Source organism: Sceloporus undulatus, chromosome 5 (assembly GCF_019175285.1).
Source record: "Sceloporus undulatus isolate JIND9_A2432 ecotype Alabama chromosome 5, SceUnd_v1.1, whole genome shotgun sequence".
Classification (NCBI taxonomy): Eukaryota; Metazoa; Chordata; class Lepidosauria; order Squamata; family Phrynosomatidae; genus Sceloporus; species Sceloporus undulatus.
Genome location: NC_056526.1, coordinates 186,718,807 through 186,738,073, shown reverse-complemented (window position 1 = coordinate 186,738,073; position 19,267 = coordinate 186,718,807). Strand labels below are relative to the sequence as shown.

At 39.1% G+C, this 19,267-nt stretch overlaps 1 protein-coding gene across 5 annotated transcripts in view; it reads left to right on the top strand.

Annotated features, from left to right (window-relative positions):
* Positions 1-19,267, top strand: part of CTNNA2 (catenin alpha 2) — a 637,223-nt gene that overhangs the window by 191,893 nt on the left and 426,063 nt on the right. For 3 of the 5 annotated variants that reach the window (XM_042467966.1, XM_042467967.1, XM_042467968.1), the window contains 2 exons: positions 532-651; positions 2,721-2,987. In XM_042467966.1, the coding sequence (XP_042323900.1) occupies positions 532-651; positions 2,721-2,987 (387 nt within the window). Of the gene's footprint in view, positions 1-531; positions 652-2,720; positions 2,988-6,952; positions 6,965-7,645; positions 7,729-19,267 lie in introns of those variants that run through there. The other 2 variants (XM_042467970.1, XM_042467969.1) reach the window with 2 other exon arrangements.

Below are 19,267 nucleotides of genomic sequence, written 5' to 3'. Positions count from 1 at the left end.
TACTGGACTACAGATGGTTTAGCAACTGTAAGGTGCTCACTCTCAGCATCCCCAGATAAAAATTGAGGAGTCTAGTATTTGCAATCTTGGAGTGATGGTGTGTGTGCACAAAATCTCCCTCCTCCCAAAACACAAGGATGGGAGAGACTTAGACTTTTATTAGTGGAGATAACATCTGAACCTGGAAGCAGCCATCCTTTCCTTTTGCCTCTTCTCTGACAAGACAGAGCAATAACTCTAGAACAACCATGCTGGCTCATTCTTTAAGTAGAATTCTGTCATGCTGTTGTGATGTGTGTACCCAAGCTGTGCAAAAGCCACAAAAATATTACAAAAGGCTTCAACCAGCTGGGAATCTACACAGCATGCTTGGTGAACACCTAGTGAAGTCTCTTGTCTGTTTGCTTTCATGGTTGGGAGTACGTGCCAAATTCTCTAATAAGTGAAAGAGTTCTCAAGCTGCCTTATGGAAATTTGAAAGTTGTTTGGCACAGGCTTCAGTCTGTTTCTTGTTATTTCTCCTCTTTACAGGTAGAAGAAGCCTTAGAAGCAGTGAAAAACGCCACAAATGAACAGGACCTTGCAAATCGCTTCAAAGAATTTGGAAAAGAGATGGTGAAACTCAATTATGTAGCTGCTAGAAGACAACAGGTGTGTATAATGCTGGATTGGACAAAGTTTGATCCCCAGGCAGCATACAAATCCCACTGACATTGTCTGCCTGCCCAGTTCTTTCGGGTTTTTTGGTAACAGCCTTCTATTCTCCCAAGAAGCATGTGAGGGATTTCACCATGCCATTGCCCTCCTCAACTTGTTTGAGACTCAAAAGAGGCTGGGGAGGAGGCATGGTGACATTGCTTTCATCATAGAATCACAGAGTTGGAAGACACTTCAAGGGCCATCCAGTCCAACCCTCTTCCATGCAGGAATACATAATCCAAGCACCCCCAACAGATCTTCTATAGAATATGGAGACATTTGAGTTTATGTTTTCCTGCCTCAAAGTTGAATAATTATGGGACATGGTTACTGCAAAGATATGTGGTTTTCTGACACCAACATGCCTCCACCCCTTGGCAGATGCGTAACTTTATTTAACGCAGCACTGAAGCATTTTAAATGGCCTCTTTTAAAGACCTTTAATCCTTTAAGGACTTCCTTATAACATTGGTCATACAGAGCTTGACAGGAATAGATTTGATGAAGAAGGGCTTGCTATGAAAATTAGGCCACATAACTATAATAGTCTAACCTATTTTTTCCCCCAAGGCTTAAGTACAGAAAAAAAATCCTCTTCCCTCTCCTCCACAAAAAATCCACCTAAACCCATTCTAACTAGAAGGCAATAAGGCAACTAAAGATTTTTCTTCTTAATGAGGAATTAGAATGCCTAATGGACCAAGTTTTTTGAGTCCGTTTATTCAATTAATGATGAAGGAAAATAAGAATAATGATTTTTTTAAAAAAAAATCATTACAAAATAGGTTTTGAGGCAATGTTACCCTTGTTCTCAGAGTCCTATTGGAGAGTCAAAATAGATAAAATATTCTTTTGAGCCAATTTCTATTAATGAAAGTTTCCTAAGATTTTTAACGAACACCTAATGAATTCTGGACCCTTGCTTCAGTGTCCCTGTTGTTTGCTTTTTTTATTCCACCAAAATTTTAAGATAGGGATTCAAAGAATATTCCCAAATTTTGTTCTTGTTAATGAGAAAGGAAGTTAAAAAAATGTCAGTTACAATGAGATGTATGTATGTATGTATGTATTTGTCTCTGTGTGAAAGTGAAAAAGAAAATTATTTTTATTGCATCCTCATCAGCTAGAGTAAAAAAAAACACACACAACCTTTTAATGAAAAATCAGTTTTAGGCAAAATGTTTTGTTTTGTGCAGATAAGGTATTACATAAAATAGAATGTTTTACATAAAAATGTGAAAAATGCATTTTTGGTACAAAGAAAGCCCTTGGAATATTTTTTCAGAAATGTCCATAAAACAAAACAAAACCTCACCGAAATCTCCAGTAGTTGAGAGAAAGCTTTTGAAATCTAGACAGTGAGCCTTCTATTAGTCCCTTAAGCTCTCATCAGTGATGAAACCAGGGCTTCTGATCATCACACTCGTGAATTTGTCTTCTGGGTTTTTAATCTATATGCTTCTCACTTTAAATTTCATATGCACATTTCCCCCCGTAAAGATGGCCATTTCACTTATTTGCAGCTAGTCGGTACTAACTTACATTCATGGCCATGTGAATAACTGTCTTTCACTGTACAGTACCTCCACAACAATTGCAGAAATAACACATGATGATAATCATCTACCGTTCATTAGAGAAAATGGAAGATACAAATCAGTGTGTGCAAACTCCAACACTTTTGCAAGCACATTTCTCCTCATGCTACAGGAGTTTTCCTTCTTCCTGCTTCATAGTCATTGTCTGCTCTGTATGGGAGGGTTGTCTGTAGAGGGTCCTAAAAACCTCCACAGCACATTGGCAGCTCATGGGTGGGTTGTGCAGGTTGAGGGCAATTTGATCTGGTATTGGTGGCTGTTCCACTGGAGAAGGAACATTATTAGATACAACCCAGAAATAGGGAGGAAGGAATGAAAGTAGATGCTAAGATATATACAAATTTCATATTTTGATTTTATAAATATCTCATGCTGATTTATATATGAAGGTGTGACTTTCTATATGTATGTGTTTTGAAACAGGAACTAAAGGATCCCCATTGTAGAGATGAAATGGCTGCCGCTCGTGGTGCCCTGAAGAAGAACGCCACTATGCTCTATACGGCTTCCCAGGCTTTCCTCCGCCATCCTGATGTCGCAGCAACCAGAGCCAACAGGGATTATGTCTTCAAGCAAGTCCAAGAAGCAATTGCTGGCATCTCAAATGCTGCTCAGGCCACCTCACCAACTGATGAAAACAAGGGGCACACTGGCATCGGAGAGCTTGCTGCAGCGCTGAATGAATTTGATGTAAGTAGGTGTTTTTAAAAGTGTGGCTGGGGAAAAAAATTGGTGGAATGTTTCTAACCTTCCAGTGTTTAAAAGCCTAGACCTAGGACATTAAAGACCTTTGTTATTTTATGTTGTTGTTTATGTGTTTATCATTAGAGCATGCACTTCATGTTCCATATCCCAGTTTCTCAAGGTTGTGTGCAAAGAGATTGATTTAAACAGTTTAAAGCAATTTAAAAGAGTAATTTAAATATGCTAAAACATACAGAATAAGCTGACAATTTAAACAGTTTTAAACAACAGTTCAAGACAATTTAAACTCATTCACATGTGTAGACGTGGATTAAATTGGCTGGGTTTCAGAGGCTCCAACACGAAGCCAAGTTTTTACTTGGAGCTGAAATAATACCAATATTACAACCAGTTGAGCTTCTAGGATATTCCACAACCAAGATGCCATCGTAGAGAGGGCCATATTCCACATTTTTGACAGTGTTGTGCCCTCACTAGTGACACACATAGGAGGACCCCAAACAGATCTCCTTCACATGTATAAGGCACTCCTTCAAGTATCAAGAAGCCATTTAGGGTTGTAGATATAATCACTTGTAACTTAAATTTAGATCAGATGTATATTGGTAGTCAATTTTATGGTAAGGACAGTAGTCTAGCTTCTGCATTTTCAGCTAGCTGCAGTATCCAAATTATCTTGTAGGGCAGCTCCATAAAGAGTGCTTTGCAGTAATCTAATCAGGAATTTACCAGTGTATGGACAACTGGTTCCAGAAGGTTTCATTTCATTTCATTTCATTTATTTATTTAGTCATTTAAACCTTTGCTATGGCAAAATTTTCAGTGGAATAAAGAGCCAGGCTGAAACATGATTTAAGAGAACACAGTGAAACTAACTGCCTGAGAATCAGTATCTAGAGAGATCTTGTAACACCTTTGAGATTAACTGAAAGAAAGAAGTTGGCAGCATTAGCTTTCTTAGACCTCATTCTATTTCCTCAGATACTTTTACAGTTAGTTTCAAAGATGCTACAAGATCTCTCTACGTACTGATTCTACAGACTAGCACAGCTATATCTTTGAATTCTGCCTGAGAATAAAAAAGAGGTTAAAAAATACACATTTTTAAAATGCTTAATATAAAAAGATACCAATAAAGCCGGAATAAGAAGATCAATAATAAAAGGTTCTTAAGTGCTGGATGCATCCTGTAAAAGGAACTAGTTGAACACTTGGAAAAACAGTATGTATTCACCTGGTTCTTAGATGTCACCTGTCATGTTGCCTGTCATCTCATGGTGACTTCATGAATTTCATAGAGTTTTCTTACACAAGGAATACCCAGAAGTGGTTTGCAAGTTCCTTTCTCTGAAATATAGTTTATAGCACCAGGTATTCATTGGTGGTCTCCCATCCAAGTAATAACCAGGGAGCTGATCTTTCTTAGCTTCCAAGATCAGACATGATCTGGGGAGTTTAGGGTGTTCAGACCTTACTTGTAGCTACCTTAACCCAAACCAAGGGGGGCAGTCTGACCAGGGCTCCCAGGAAATGATATTTTGATGTGCCATTGTTTTTGGAATTCAGCAAACAGTTGCTCCTTCATCCATTGTTTATGCTGTCTTATTGTAAGCCTTGGGAAAGATAAATAACCTTTGCTTTTCCAACAATAGTGTTAGCAAAATGTTACATAGCTACTAGCTTTCAGGGAGAAAGGGTAACCAAGCAAATCTGGGTACACTAATTGTATTTACACAACTGATTTTTTTTTTTAAGTGCAGCATTTTATTTGATTCAGCCAAAAATGATAAACTGATTCATAGCCAAGTTTCCAGGGAGAGGTGAAATACAGTGTCTGGTAGCAGTCTTCATAATAAGGGGAAATATGTCTTTGGATTCTCTTTCCATACAAGGAAGGTTCTGCTATATCTTCTTTACAACATAATTGTTTGCATTCCCTTTTTCATTTTCCTTTGCAGTGTATGCTGCATGTTTGATTGATGACGGTTTCTATTGTATTAGAAAATGTTTTCCATACAGCCAGTAGTCAATTGGTCCATTGGTCATGTGTGTGTGTGTGTGTGTGTTTGTGTGTGAATCATTTACTTTTATCTGACCAGCAGAATCAGAATTACCATTAAGACTTCTCTTGGTATGAATATTAAATGTGTGGATGAGGCCAAAATACTTATTTCATGGGTTTTAGATCATTTCAATGGCATTTGGTGTTATTACAGACTGCATGTTGGTCATTGTTATCTCACATCAAGTTGACTTTGACTTAACAGAGATCCTATGAATGAGAGACATGCTAGAGACTGTTATTCAAAGTCCTACTCAGGTCTTGCAAACTCAAGAGCAGCTGTGGCTTTCTTGAGTCCATCCTCATGTAATGAGGTCTACTTCTTTTCCTACTGCTTTGGCTCAGTGATGGGGTACTACCAGTTTAATGTGACCTTAAGAATCCATATAGCCTACTAACACACTCTAAAGTTCCCCCCCCTCAGAATAATCGTTGTAATAATAATAATAATAGATAATAAAATTTATTTCTATACCGCTATTCCAAAGATCACAGTGGTGTACATCAAGAATAAAAACAGTTAAAACATCACAACCCTACACCCCCAAACAGCATTACAAAAAATTAACAATAAAAGCAATAACAAATAATAAATCTTGGATAATTCCTGTAAAGTTTAAACTAAAACCTCAGACCAATTTACCATCACAGTACTATTAGTCAGATCCTCCAGCCTGTCCTGATTGTAGATTTCTAAGTATAAAACACTTACCAACCTGCATAAATATAGAAGATGGCTGATGAATTTCAGATGCACAGTACAGAAAAGGTTATGAACTCCATCCTTTGGGGTTGATTGAGGCTCACACAAAGATTCCATAGATAAAAACCCAGGTCTATCAGTAGATAAGCTATGCATCTGCATCAATTAACAGAAACCAGGAATAACAAATTATGTGCCTCTCCTATCTAGTGAGTCTCCCTGCCACTATAGACCTTCTGGAAAACTGGAAAAGTTTGGGAGGTGGGGGAAAAGATATATTATGGCCTGCTGGGATGTTATGACTTCAGGTGGTGTTAAAACTATGCTTGTTTCCATGATGACTTATTTCGTGTGCTGCTGTAAAGGGGGTGCTATTTCTAAAGAAAATGTATGTTTCAGTCTCCTATGCGTATTGGTGGCATCCACTCGACAGTGATAATCCAGCTTGCCACCACTTTAACTGATATGGCTCAAAGCTAAGGAATTCTGGGAATTGTAGTTGGCACTAGCGCCAACTACAATTCCCAGAATTCCTTAGCTTTGAGCCATGGTGGTTAAAGTGGCATCAAACCAGATTATTTCTGCAGTGCGGAGGCAACCTTTGTCAGGGGAATAATAGGCATGATTTCAAAGGGATGTGGTTTCAGCAGAACAAATGCTGCCTGATTTGTCTCCTGATAAATCCCTTTTCCTGTTAATTTCACTATTTTTCTTTAGGTTTGAAATTTTATTTGCAGGTAGGCTTGGCCTTATTGAACCAGATTTTCACCCATCTAACTTGGCTTTTCCTAGGCATCACTTAGAGTAGTGCCCACGGAAGCAGACTGACAGACATGTCTTGGATCTCATCTCCTTGGGAGCAGCCTCTTTCACAAGTACAGCACCATCTGTGTATGATGGAGTCTAATTGAAACTTGCCAGTGAGCCTCAGTCGTCAACCCCAACTCTTTGGAGATTGTCATACCTGGGGGAAAAAATCAGGAGTAAAAGACATACTTCTGGCAAAGTTGCATGATCGTGCTGAAGATTTTCAGACACGTTGCGCTTATCCAGGACTTCTCCTGTGAAGACCCAGGAATGCTCCAGCAACAAATCATTAATGGGGAAGTTCTGGAAATGGGTTGTTGCTGGAGCATTCCTAGTTCTTCCTGAGATAAGCACATCATCTGAAAATCTTCAGCGCTGAATGAATTTGATGCAAGTAGGCCTGTTCTTCCCTGGTTTTCCTCCATCCGATAATCTCTGATTTCACAATTTAATCAGAATTTATTAAGCTGCTTCTGGTTTGTCTATTTCCAGAAACTCCAGCAGCAGTTAAATACAGATCCTGACTATCAGAGGCATTGCCTTTGAAGGTTTCCACAGTAAATGGTAGTAAACTTAATTTGTGTCATTGACTGATTTTCTTAAACAATTTAAAATGCCAATAAAACAGCAGGTATTAACTGTAACAAGAGGACTTTCAGAGATATACCTATTTAAGGTGCCTACACACAATTTACTAATGGCATTCATTTATTTATAATAATATTTATACCATCCTTGATGTTCAGGGCCAAACATCAGACGTATATAAGAACGAAACAATAAAACACAACACTATAACATACTAAAAACCAAATCCTCACCACACACAAGTCGCTACTAAATTCTTTCTTCCTCAAAGCATAATAGTGTAGTTTGAGGAGGTTGTGGAAATAACAACCCCCTTTTCCCTTCCCCAGTTTTGCCCATATGGTAATAAGCAGCACATATTTTTAGCTCACTAGAATCATCCGACGCTTGACAGTTTCAAGCTGATGCTAGCCTCTTCTATCCAGAAAGGACTGTACTGAACTCTTGTCACAGACATTGTGTTGTGCGATGATAAACACAATGACAAATCAGACAGAGGACACAATGCAGAGCTTCCAGCAGATGCCTTTCACTGCTATATTATACATATAGCCTTCTAATTACAGGTAATAATTTTTGCAAACTGTGGATAGGACTGGAGAAATGTCAGTGTAGGTACTCTATAAATGTACATACAGTTTAGTTTTTGAAGTGGCACTGTAGTATTTTTAAAGACAAAAAGAGATGATTGTGCATTGAAATGAGGTAATGAGGATTCCAACTTGAACACACACGTCGAAACATAATTGTTGTAGCCTCTTTGGTAATGCTTTCCTTTCTGTGCATAAGTAATTTGCTATAGATGTTTCTTGCAATTGCTTTTCAGACTAAGACTTGAGTTTCTTTTCTTCTTGACGTTTTAAGATGCATCTAGCTTTCTATCATGACTGATGTCTCTGAGGTCACTGAGGATCATGTGTTGTGTTTATGTGCTGAGGAATTAACTAGAGCAGTATAACATGAAGTTGGCTTTGCAGGAATTTCAGATGAAGGAAAATAAAATCTGGACTAAAGTACTGAGAACAACATTGTTTGTGAATACGACATAGATTGAACATCTCCCTTTGATAAGCAGAACATTTGAAACCAGCAGGGTGTCTTTGGAAGTTGATATTTAAAGAGCTGACTCTTCAGTTGTGCTTCAGAAAACAATGAGTCCAGCATGGAGTTTTGCCATAGGATTGTTTGCGTCTCAGAAATGTATGAATTTCTATCTCTGAAACATTCTGCAGAGTAGGCGTTTTAAATGTCAGTGTGAGCCTGAAATGTAATTAACTGGTTTTGATCATTTCCATAGATAGCAAGATCCTAAATCTCCATTGTGTAAAACATTGTACTTTCAAACGTAGCTTACGAACCATTTTTCTTAGCTTCACTCATAATATTATGCATTCAGATGTTTAATGTGTCATTTCTCAACTGTGTAACTCAAAGGCTGACATTCAGTGACAGCAGTTACCTTTTTTATGGTAATATATATATATATTTTCCTTAACCATTTTGGTGCAGGAGATAAAAGTGTGGAATGGCAGAAGATAAATTTCAGGACCTGACTGTTTATAAATTCCAGACATCAACATAGTTTTCTGTGAGTTGTACTAAAAAATAGTCCCATTTATTTTAGTAGTTTTAGTCCAAGTATGACTATGCAAGACAGGCTTACGCTATACTAACTAATTAATACTTCTAAGCCTGGGCAAACGTTTAAGCAGATAGCCAGTTCCTAACAATAGTCAGTTAAAATTAAGATTGAGAGGATAGATGAATGCTGTACTTCAAATGAGAATATAGAAGTGGTATATTTGTTCTTAAAAATAATGTAAAGATTATTTGTGAGTCTATACAGAAATGAGTGAATAGCCTTTTACTTGACATATCTCTCTCTCTCTCTCTCTCTTATTGTAGGTATGTTAAGTGAATGTATGGATTCCATACACTAGGCTTCTAAGATAATAATGGAACAGACCTGTTTGAAGATACTACTGATGCAGGCTAAGTTTCTAGAATATTTCCTATGACATGAGCAGACTTCTTTCATATGGTCTCCTCCTTTAGAGGTCTTTAAACAGAGGCTGGATGGCCATCTGTCAAGGGTCCTTTGATTGTGAGTTCCTGCATGGCAGAATGGGGTTGGACTGGATGGCCCTTCTTGGGGTCTCTTCCAACTCTATGATTCTATGATTTCGAACTGGCTCAGTGATTGTAAGCAGTAACCAGCAGGGAGAGCATCTCATCTTCCTCCCTGATAATGTTAGTGTATTCTTCCCATTTTATTCCCTTGGGGAATTGTAGTTCCAGGCACTAATCATGGTTGGCGAAGAGCCACATGAAATTTAATCTCACCACCATTGCCATGAAGATGAGAAGGTTTGTAATTTGGAAATGAAACAATAGGAAATGTTCATTTGCAAGAAATAATCAAGAACATTCTCACAAATTCTCACTAAGATGCTCATTATTATTATTATTATTATTATTATTAAACTTTATTTATAAAGCGCTGCCAATTTGCACGGCGTTGTACAGAGCAATCAGATTAATTAAAATAAATAAATAAAAACCTGCAGGAGGCATACATTCTAGAAACAATAATTACAAATTAATACAATTTAAATTGAAACAATAACTATAAACTAACATAGGTTAAAATGATAAAGGAACTGAATTTAGTGATTTTCTCACTAAATAGGCTACTTGGCCAGGTGATACAATCATGTAGTTCTTAGCTGTCAACAAGAGTCCAGGAAAAGAAAGGTCTTTACCATTGAATTACTTCTGTGCAAAGCAGCTGGCTTTGGATGTATCGTCTTATGGAAGGTGATACTCAGTGTGTCTTTAAAAATACCCTGAACTGGAGAAGAATGATAGAGGAAAATGGTAATACATGTATAATGCACTCATACATTCCAAGCTACACCCAGTTTTTATTCTGAATCATGTAACAGCGGACTATGGCAACATCACTGTTGGATCATGCAGCTTGCTCTTTGTAAATCTTTGCAGTTGAATATAGAGAATCCTCAGCTTTTGTTGCTGCATTGACCGCTTCAAGGAAAAAGACTGTAACTACTTACTAACTATTGAAGTAAATTACAGTTGGCCCTCCTTATCCAGGAATTTTTTATCCATGGATTCAAGCATCCATGGCTTGAAAATATTCCCCCAAATATATAAATTCCGATAAGCAAATCTGGATTTTGCCATTTTATATAAAAGGCACCATTTTACTGTGCTATTGTATATAATGAGACTTGCGCATTCATGGATTTTGTTATCCATGGGGGATCCTGGAACCAAACCCTAGTGGATACCAAGGGCCTACTGTATACAGTGGACCCTTGTTATACACTGGGGTTTGGTTACAAGATCCCCCGTGTATAACAAAATCCGTGTATGCTCAAGTCCCATTACATATAATGACATAGCAAAATGGTGTCCCTTATAAAAAATGGAAAATCAAGGTAAATTTATACTTTTTGGGAACATTTTCAATCTGTGTATGCTTAAATCCGTGTATCAAAAATCCGTGTATAAGAAGGGCCGACTGTATATTGTTGGGTATGCTTTGATTGAAAGTTCCTGCATGGCAGGGGGCTGGACTAGATGGCCCTTCTGGTCTCTTCCAACTCTAGGATTCTATGATTTTAGACAATGGGCTAAAATTTTTATCCTACTAAAAGAAAAACCTAGTCTCTTGCATTACTCAGAAGCCTATACACTGTGGAATGCCTTTGTCAGGATAACTGTGCTTCATTACTGAATGATATCCATAATTCATTATATATCCCCATTAATTATAGTGATACCATTAACAATTAATTGATTTGTAATAGTCCTGTTCCTTTGCTTTCAATACTGTGTATTTATGGCACAGCAAAATCCATTGCCCTGAAAGTTTTACAGCTTGAGTTGTCCTTATACGGAAATCCAAATACTCCAGAATCCAAAATCATCCACATGTGGCATCTTTGCTTTCTGATGGCTCACAGTGCACAAACCTTGTCACATGCACAAAATTATTAAAAATACTGTGTACAGAATTACCTTCAGGCTCTGGGGTATATGGAATTTAAATGAATTGTGTTCAGACTTGGGGGTTCCTAGTATCCCAAAACCGGAAATCCAAACCCCTTCTGGTCCCAAGCATCTTGGATAAAGGATACTCGGCCTGCCTTCTGATAGTAAGAGGAGAACTGTGTTGGCCTGTTGCCACAAAAACAAAAAAATAATTGGTGGCACTTTAAGGCTAGCATTTTTTTTAAATCAGGCACATATTTGTAGCCCATGGCATCACATGCACAGAGACGCATTCATCTGATGACAGGTATTGCTTTCTGTGCTTCCAGAATGAGCTAGTAGCAGAGGAACAGACATAATAAAAACATCTGTTTTGCAGCAGTGCTGTGTCAACAGTACCAATGGCAAAGAAACAAATATGGGAACAAGTAGCGGGTGCAAGACTGAGGACAAAGCTGTGGTGATACAGGAACACAGGTTGTTGTTGTGTCATTTTAGAACATACAGCACCATCGTAGGACGCTTGCACAAATAGGGTGAGAAAATAGGAATGTAGTACTGTTAACACAGAAACAGTTGGCAAATGGATTAAACATCACCTCTTACACAGAGCTTAGAAAATGCTGCTTTTCAAACTACAGTTTGAAACTACAGAAGCCTCCAACCAGCAAGATTGCTGTCAAAATTAGGGGATTCTAGGAACTGTAGTGTGAAAGCAAACTTATCCAAACTCTGCTACAGGAAAATCATGCAGAATCCCTCAAATAATTTAGGCTTCTCTCTGATGTCAATAGTACTTGTTTTGTTTTTCAGTGGATGAAAAGACATGGGGTCTATGTTTGGGTATGTGTGCACACATGTTTCTGTAGTTTCCAGCCTGAGTCTCCTGTTTATACGCCTTGTTTTCAGGAACTTCATATCATAGACTGGGACAGAGAAAAGAGTGAAGGAAATTTATGTGGGTCCAAAAATTCTTGATCCTTTGCTACAACAGATCTGTTCCCAAACTTTGAGCCTCCAGATGTTTTGGACTTCACCTCCCAGAATTCCTGGCTGTTGCCCAATATGTCTGGGGGTTCAGGAAACTGAAGCCCAAAACACCTGGAAGTCCAAAGTTTGGGAACCATTGGTCTAGATTTTCCTCTGCAGAGATGGAAAAGGGGTGGAGGTGGTATTTGGAGTGGGAAAAGGGCAGAAAGGATGGCATTAAGCTGTACCTGCACCTTTGTTACCATATTGAAGTGCTCAGCTTCAGGGTTTTTTCTTTCTCATTATCAGCAAGAAAAGATGCAATGTGTAATTTACCATGTTTTACCTTAAACCTCTGTTCCACTCCATTGAGAACTTACAAAAGACAGAACCTAGCTATTGTATCCATTTCTTGTGTTATGGTGACATCTAGTGGACAGCTCACAGAATAGCTTCTTTTCCAAGCAGGCAGGTGTTTTAAATTCATGAGCTGAACTGGCCTTGAACTCTGCAGATCATTATCTGTTACAGTTGAAGATCACTGCTTTCGTGTATAGTTTGATATCTGGGTGATAAGTGCTAGGAAAGTCAGCATGTTCGTGAGAAAGGTCTCTCAAGCTGCTGTAGGTAATTGTCTGCTTACTGCAAAGCAGTAAGACTTTGGGGGGGGGGGAGGCAGTTTTTATCCAATGGAAGATGATGGGATGATGACCCCAAACTGTGGTGGAACCCTTAAATAGACAAGGATGTTGGCTTATAGTTAACCATATATATATGGAAAAGGGAAGGAACATAGGATATGGAATCACTGAACCATTCAGTTGAGAGGAGCAACGTAGGCCATTGTGTCCAATGCCCTGCTCAATGTGAGAAATCCAGCTACAGCATCTCTGGCAGATAGTTGTCTTCTTGTTGAAGACATCCTGAGAAAGAGACCCTACCACCTCTCTAGGGAATTGATTCCATTTTTCACTGTCAAGACACTCCTTCTAACACAGTGGGACCTCAATATCGGTGGACTTGCCAGCTGCAGATTTAAGCATCCATAGACAACAAATCTGCATTGTCCCCAATGGCAGCACTTGCACATGGCTGTTTCACCATTAGGGACCTCCCCTGTGGCCATGCCACCATTGGGGACCATGGGACGGGCATCCACAGATTTTGGTATCCTCAGTGTGTGTGTGTGTGTGGAATGGATCCCTCATGGATACTTAGGTCCCACTGTATTCAATCAAAACCTACCTTCCTGTAACTAGAACTATTAGATCTGGTCCTGCTCTCTGGGGCAGCAGAGTACCTGCACCTTCCCCTCTGGGATGACCCTAGTGCTAAGCATGAGTACAGTCTGACTATATTTGAAAGAATATATTGTATTAGAAGTTAGTGGCTATAAAATATACAAGCTAATTTCTGTAACATATGCATAGTTTGTATGCCACAGGATAAATGGGCACATTAGACCTTAGACATGAAAACCCAAAATCTGTTGCAGAACACTTCAGCATCCATTGACAACTCTGGCGTGTTACAGACGTACCAAAGGGGCGTGCTAGGGTTAAGATGGGGTGTCACTTTCTGACACCCCTCAACCCTAGTACGGACTGAGTCCATACAAAATGGTGGTGCCCGTCCACACGGGGGCCGCCATTTTGACGTCACGGACGCATAGCGTCTGGACGTCACACAGCAGAAGTGATGCCGCAAGTGCGCGACTAGCGCCTCACGCCGCCACTTCCGGGGCCTAGAAAGAAGCGCCATTTTGGCGTTTCTTTCTGGCTGCGCCCAGGAACCGCATGGTTTGGCTGCTGCAGTTCCCGGATGCAGCAACTGGTGGCGGCGGCAGACCGCCCGTTTTGGGCGGTCTGTAATGCATCCCTATCTTTGATTTCCAAGCAGCACTCCGTAAAGCAAAGCAAAGCAAAGCAAAGCAAAGCAAAACAAAACAAAACAGAAAGAAAAACTGAAATGAGAAATATCTGCATTAGGATACCATATATGCACAAATACCACTTCCTTGGCAGTACTTTAAACTGGGGCTATGGTTTCTTTGTATACTACATATATTTAAAATAATATTTGTCATCCTATCTTCTAAGTAATGTTCTCACATCTGGTTTATTGCAACACTCTACTGGTCCTTTATTCATATCAGTGCACAAGATCAAAGTCTTCCATTATTTTACCTGCTTATCTTGACTTCTTTCTGAAACTTATCTGCCACTTTCTGCCTTAGTTTTCCCTTCATGAGAGAAGTGTCAACTATAATTGGAATTAACTTGTCACCCCATCACCATACCCACATAGTTTTCATTTCTGTTACAATTAACCCCTCTTGCTATATATGTTTGTCCACAGCAGCTTCACTCCATGCATATGGCAAAGTGGACCGGAGTCTATGTAAGCTTATGGTAGAAATTTCTTTTCGTCAGTATCAATGCTGGTGCTACAGGATTCCTTTATCATAAAATACACATTCATGCACCGCTAAAGCAGTATGATGTTCTGACCATGGAAAGATAGGTGATAAATCCATATCTCACCAACCTTACAGTATGATTCTTTTACCACTAGCAATAACAAAAAATATCCAATGATGTTGACCTTCAGTCAGATATCTTGTCACAGGGATATAATTTAAATACATGCACATCTACAAATGCCAAAGGATTTTCTTACATACAGCGAAGAAACCTGGCTACCAATGCTATTCTAGAGAGACTTATCTGGGCTAGATCAATAAGTTGTTGTACTTGCTATTGTGGCATTGGGCCTTCCACATTCTTGGACTTTACAGGAGAAAAGTAAAGATGGCCTCAGGAATTCTGTATCAAAAACAAGATTTAGATTAAGTCAAAATTCACTATCTGCCTCATTCAAAAAGAGCAGCTACATGACATCAGATCACTGATCTGCGACTGTAATTAATTTTACTACTAATAATAATTAAATGACATTAGGTCGCTGAGAGTTCTCCCCTTTCCAACAGTTAGAGATAAACTGGCGGACACACAGAAAAGGAAAGCAGAATTGCCCAGCAATGTGCTACAATCAGTTATGTATTTCCTGAACCACTGTCCCTATCAGTTAATCTTCTTCTCTTTTTCCCAACAGCAAGGGAAAGGAACTAGGAGAGAGGAGATGAACAGTTGATGGGGAAAGAATGTCAGTTTCTAATAAAGTTCTGGGGCCTTGCTTTTAAAAAGTTGTGTTTTTTACTAGCTCTATTTAGAACATCTGCTACTTTTGCAAAAGATCCCAGATGGAGTATACCTGCATTTATAGTCAGGCTTGGGGAGGGAAGGGGGGAAATCCTATGTGAAACATTGGGACAACTGTTTCTAGGCAATGTAGATAATACAATCTTTAGGATCAGTTATCTAACCTTATATAAGGTGGTCTCCTGCTTTCCAATAAGAGAACTATAGTATTTCTAACACTTCAAGATTTATGACATAAAGAGAGTTGTCAGGATTTCTGTAGCAAGAACTGGAGTCCTAGTTCCTTGCAGCCAGTACAACATTTAGATTAATTTTGGAGAAGGCTGGCTTCTCTTGACTCTAGTTTTCTGTTTAAAAGGATAACAGATATGCCAAAGACATTTAAATTAACCTGAAAGGTAGATAACATAGTTCACATAGTATCCTTCAGACTACAGAGAGGCTGCTTTTAGTCTCCCTTCCTAGAACTTTTCTAATGCTTCTTTCTCTAGGGATTGAATGCTATCACTTCTTTCCCTATTGATAATGCTTATAAAACTGAAACTGTAGTCATTTTGAATGGAAATATCTCAGAACTGGTTTCTGGAGCCTTTCTGTTAGAATTGCTGGCTTGCAGTTCCTGCAAGAAATGCAGGTCCTGTATCTACTGTCAAGGTTCCTGTTGTCAATTTCTCACAACTTCCCAACACAAAGTAATTATTTGTGACAGCTGAATTAGAACACCAGTTGTTATTTCTGCATCTCAGTAGCAAGAATCTCAGCCCCTATCATTATCTTCACCAAACTGTCATCTTTCGGAACACGATAATTGGTGAAAGTTCATAACAACTAGAATATTCTATGCAAATCTTGCAGTGTAACAGAATACATATATACTACCTGGCTGTCCTGTATGTAGTATATGTCGGGTATGCTGTATGTTGTGAAAGGCTGGCGATCCATGGATTTGGTCATCCACAGATTGCCACATTCCATATTATTCAATGGTGGTGTGCGCCTGCTTATGCACTTGTGCAGTTGTTACCACAATTGAATAATACTGGTGCAATCATTCATGGTTTTTGCCACCCACAGGGCAGAGGGGACCAGACCCCCAAGGATGGGAATAGTCCACTGTATGTTGGAGCAATATGTCTTCAAAACATCAATTAACCATGACAACAAAAACAAAACGTGAACAATCTGTTGCCAGATGTGCCTCAAAAACCAGTATTTTATTAGTGTTCTCAGATCACTTCCTCCTTTAAAAGTGGACATCTTTGATGGATTGGTCAAGGATAGAAAGGAATGTCCTTGAACTAGATGAACTTGGTAAAAATAGCATTTTTTGGTACCTCACAAAACCTCTTGAAACAAAATGGGCACCTTGCCTTTTCACACACATGCAAGGTCTACAAGGAATTTCCAAGAAATAAAGAACACATGAAATAATGCACATATTTTAAAACAGTAGCCAAAATTCACACAGTTGAAACACACACACATACAAACACATTTCAGTCAGAGAGGAAAATTTGCACATATCATTCATATATGGCAGGATGTTGGACTAGATGGTCCATCTTCCAGCTCTTTTGAGGCTAAGAAATTAGGGAAATGTTTCAAAAATGGGTGGATTTCAGGAGACAAAAACTCACTACAACCAAAAGAATGATGGGAAGAAAAAACAGTTAGGTCTGAAGAAACTCAACAAAATCAAGATTATGGGGCAAAGCAGACTAGCAAAAAAAAAATCTGGCTACGTGGGGGAGTAGCATATGGACACTGCTCACCCTGATGCTGTCCCTAAGCCAGAATCACGCCGCCCTGCTGACCACACAGCGGGTAGCGTCACGGCATTTATGAGGCACAGTGTTTACAGGTGCCGCAGAAACATGTAAAAAACACAGCCATGACAGAAAGGGTGCTTTTTCTCCACCCCGAAAAGAAGTGGCATTTTGCTGCTTCCTTTTGGGCTGGAAAAAGGCCAGATCAGGGCTGTGACATGCAGTTGCTGCAGCCCCGATCCAGCACTCAAAGGGGCTACATTAAATCACCCCTTTACAGATGTCTGTTTTGGCCCTGAGATTTTTTTTCCATTCAAAATCAAGGCATCTGTCAAGTCTGGCAGGATATCAAGTTCAGAAATCCAGGATTCAGTAGTTTAAACTCCGAAAATGTTAAGAAATTATAGATCCAGTCCAGTGATGTTCATTGTCAGAAATGACCAACAAGTGTTAGCATTGCCTAATTAAACTAACTAGAATTCTGGGCAGGCTTAATTCTTATTCACTACAATTAATAAACACATTTCCTCCTCTCATTCCCACACTGCCTCTTCCATGTCATTACAGCCAAATTCTTTTCACTGAAATGGCCTTGAGCAGGCTTGACCCACACATCCTTCCCTCCCCTTGTTATCTCAACACTTGTGTCTAAGATACTCATGTCTCAGGAATAGGCTTTTTTATTATATAACCCATCATATTGACCTCCCAACATTTTATGGCAGGTAAGGTGGATATGCATCTTATGGTATTTAAATTTGGTTTAATGTAATGCTCATCTCTCTTTTTCATTGGTCCATTTACTTCCAGATGACTGTGGTTGACTGCTTCCTCCCATGGATCAGTGTGTCATCTAATCCTGTGTGCTCCAGTTGGTGTGTTTCTTATGTTCCTAAAGGAGCCTTGTGGTCCATGTTCTGTTGAATCATACTAGGACATGTATTTCATGTTCCATCTGTATGCATTGCACAATGGGATGCTGTATTCTTGGCACTAGTTAACTTCATTCCTTTGTGCCTGTTCACATGATGATCATGCATTCATTGAACTTGTATTCATTCAGTTGTACAGTCTCTTTAGTATGTTCCACATTTAACATTGTCGTGACAGTGTTTAAAGAAATGCTTTGCATACATGGGGGAGGAGACCGTAGAGCTAGGTAGGTGATCATGGATCGGTTGGTACAAAAAGACATAAAGGAATCCATTAGTGCCTTTCAGATTAACTGGGAAGAAATTTCTAGCTTAGGCTTTTCTGGATTCAGTCCACTTCATTAGATGCATCTAATTGTAGTGGACAGAGTACAAGAAAGCTTATGCCGGAAAATTGTTTTTCTCAGTTTATCTCAAAGGTACTACTAGATTCCTCTTGTGTATTTTTATGCAAAAGCTGACAAACAAAGCAATTGCTTTGAAAAAGGTTAATGATGGATTTCCTAGCCAGGCCCTCTGCACATGACAGCGTCTGTGGCGGTTATTGTCTCCTGCTTCAGGATGTGAAAAGGAAGTGAAGAATTCAACAAGCATTTCAGCACTCTAGGTTATAACTTGTCATATAGGATCTGCTCTTGGTAACTTCCTCTATTATCCTAGAATGAATTGCTTGGCAGAGGGAAGTCACTGAGGCTAGTGGCTGAGACTTGGGAGATGTACTCCTAGCAATTCTCTTTTCCCAGAACCTCTGGTGCATGACTGACGACTGTCTTCTGAGTAGTACGCTTACAAAGAAACAACAGTGTGATAGCAGAGAATGAATATAAATGATTTAAATGATATAATAAGATTCTGACTGAAAACAACCACTCGAGTGGATTTTATCCCCATGCACTGTGTGACATGATGTGAAACCCTCCCCTAGAACCGTATCATGGTTTTTGCTCAGGTATATGTATATGTAAACCATCTCTGAGTATTCCTTGCATAAGAAAGCACTATGAAATCTATGGGGTCACTATAAGTCGCCAGGTAACTTGAAGATGCATGCACACACATGAATACACACGAAGGCAATATTGTTACCTTAGGCTTTTAATGGTTTTTAATGTGAGTCTGACCTTATTGTGTGGTGCGTTAAAGATGTCTTTGCTGTGTCAGTCTGATTTCTTGTTTGGAATGTATCTCAATATTCTTCTT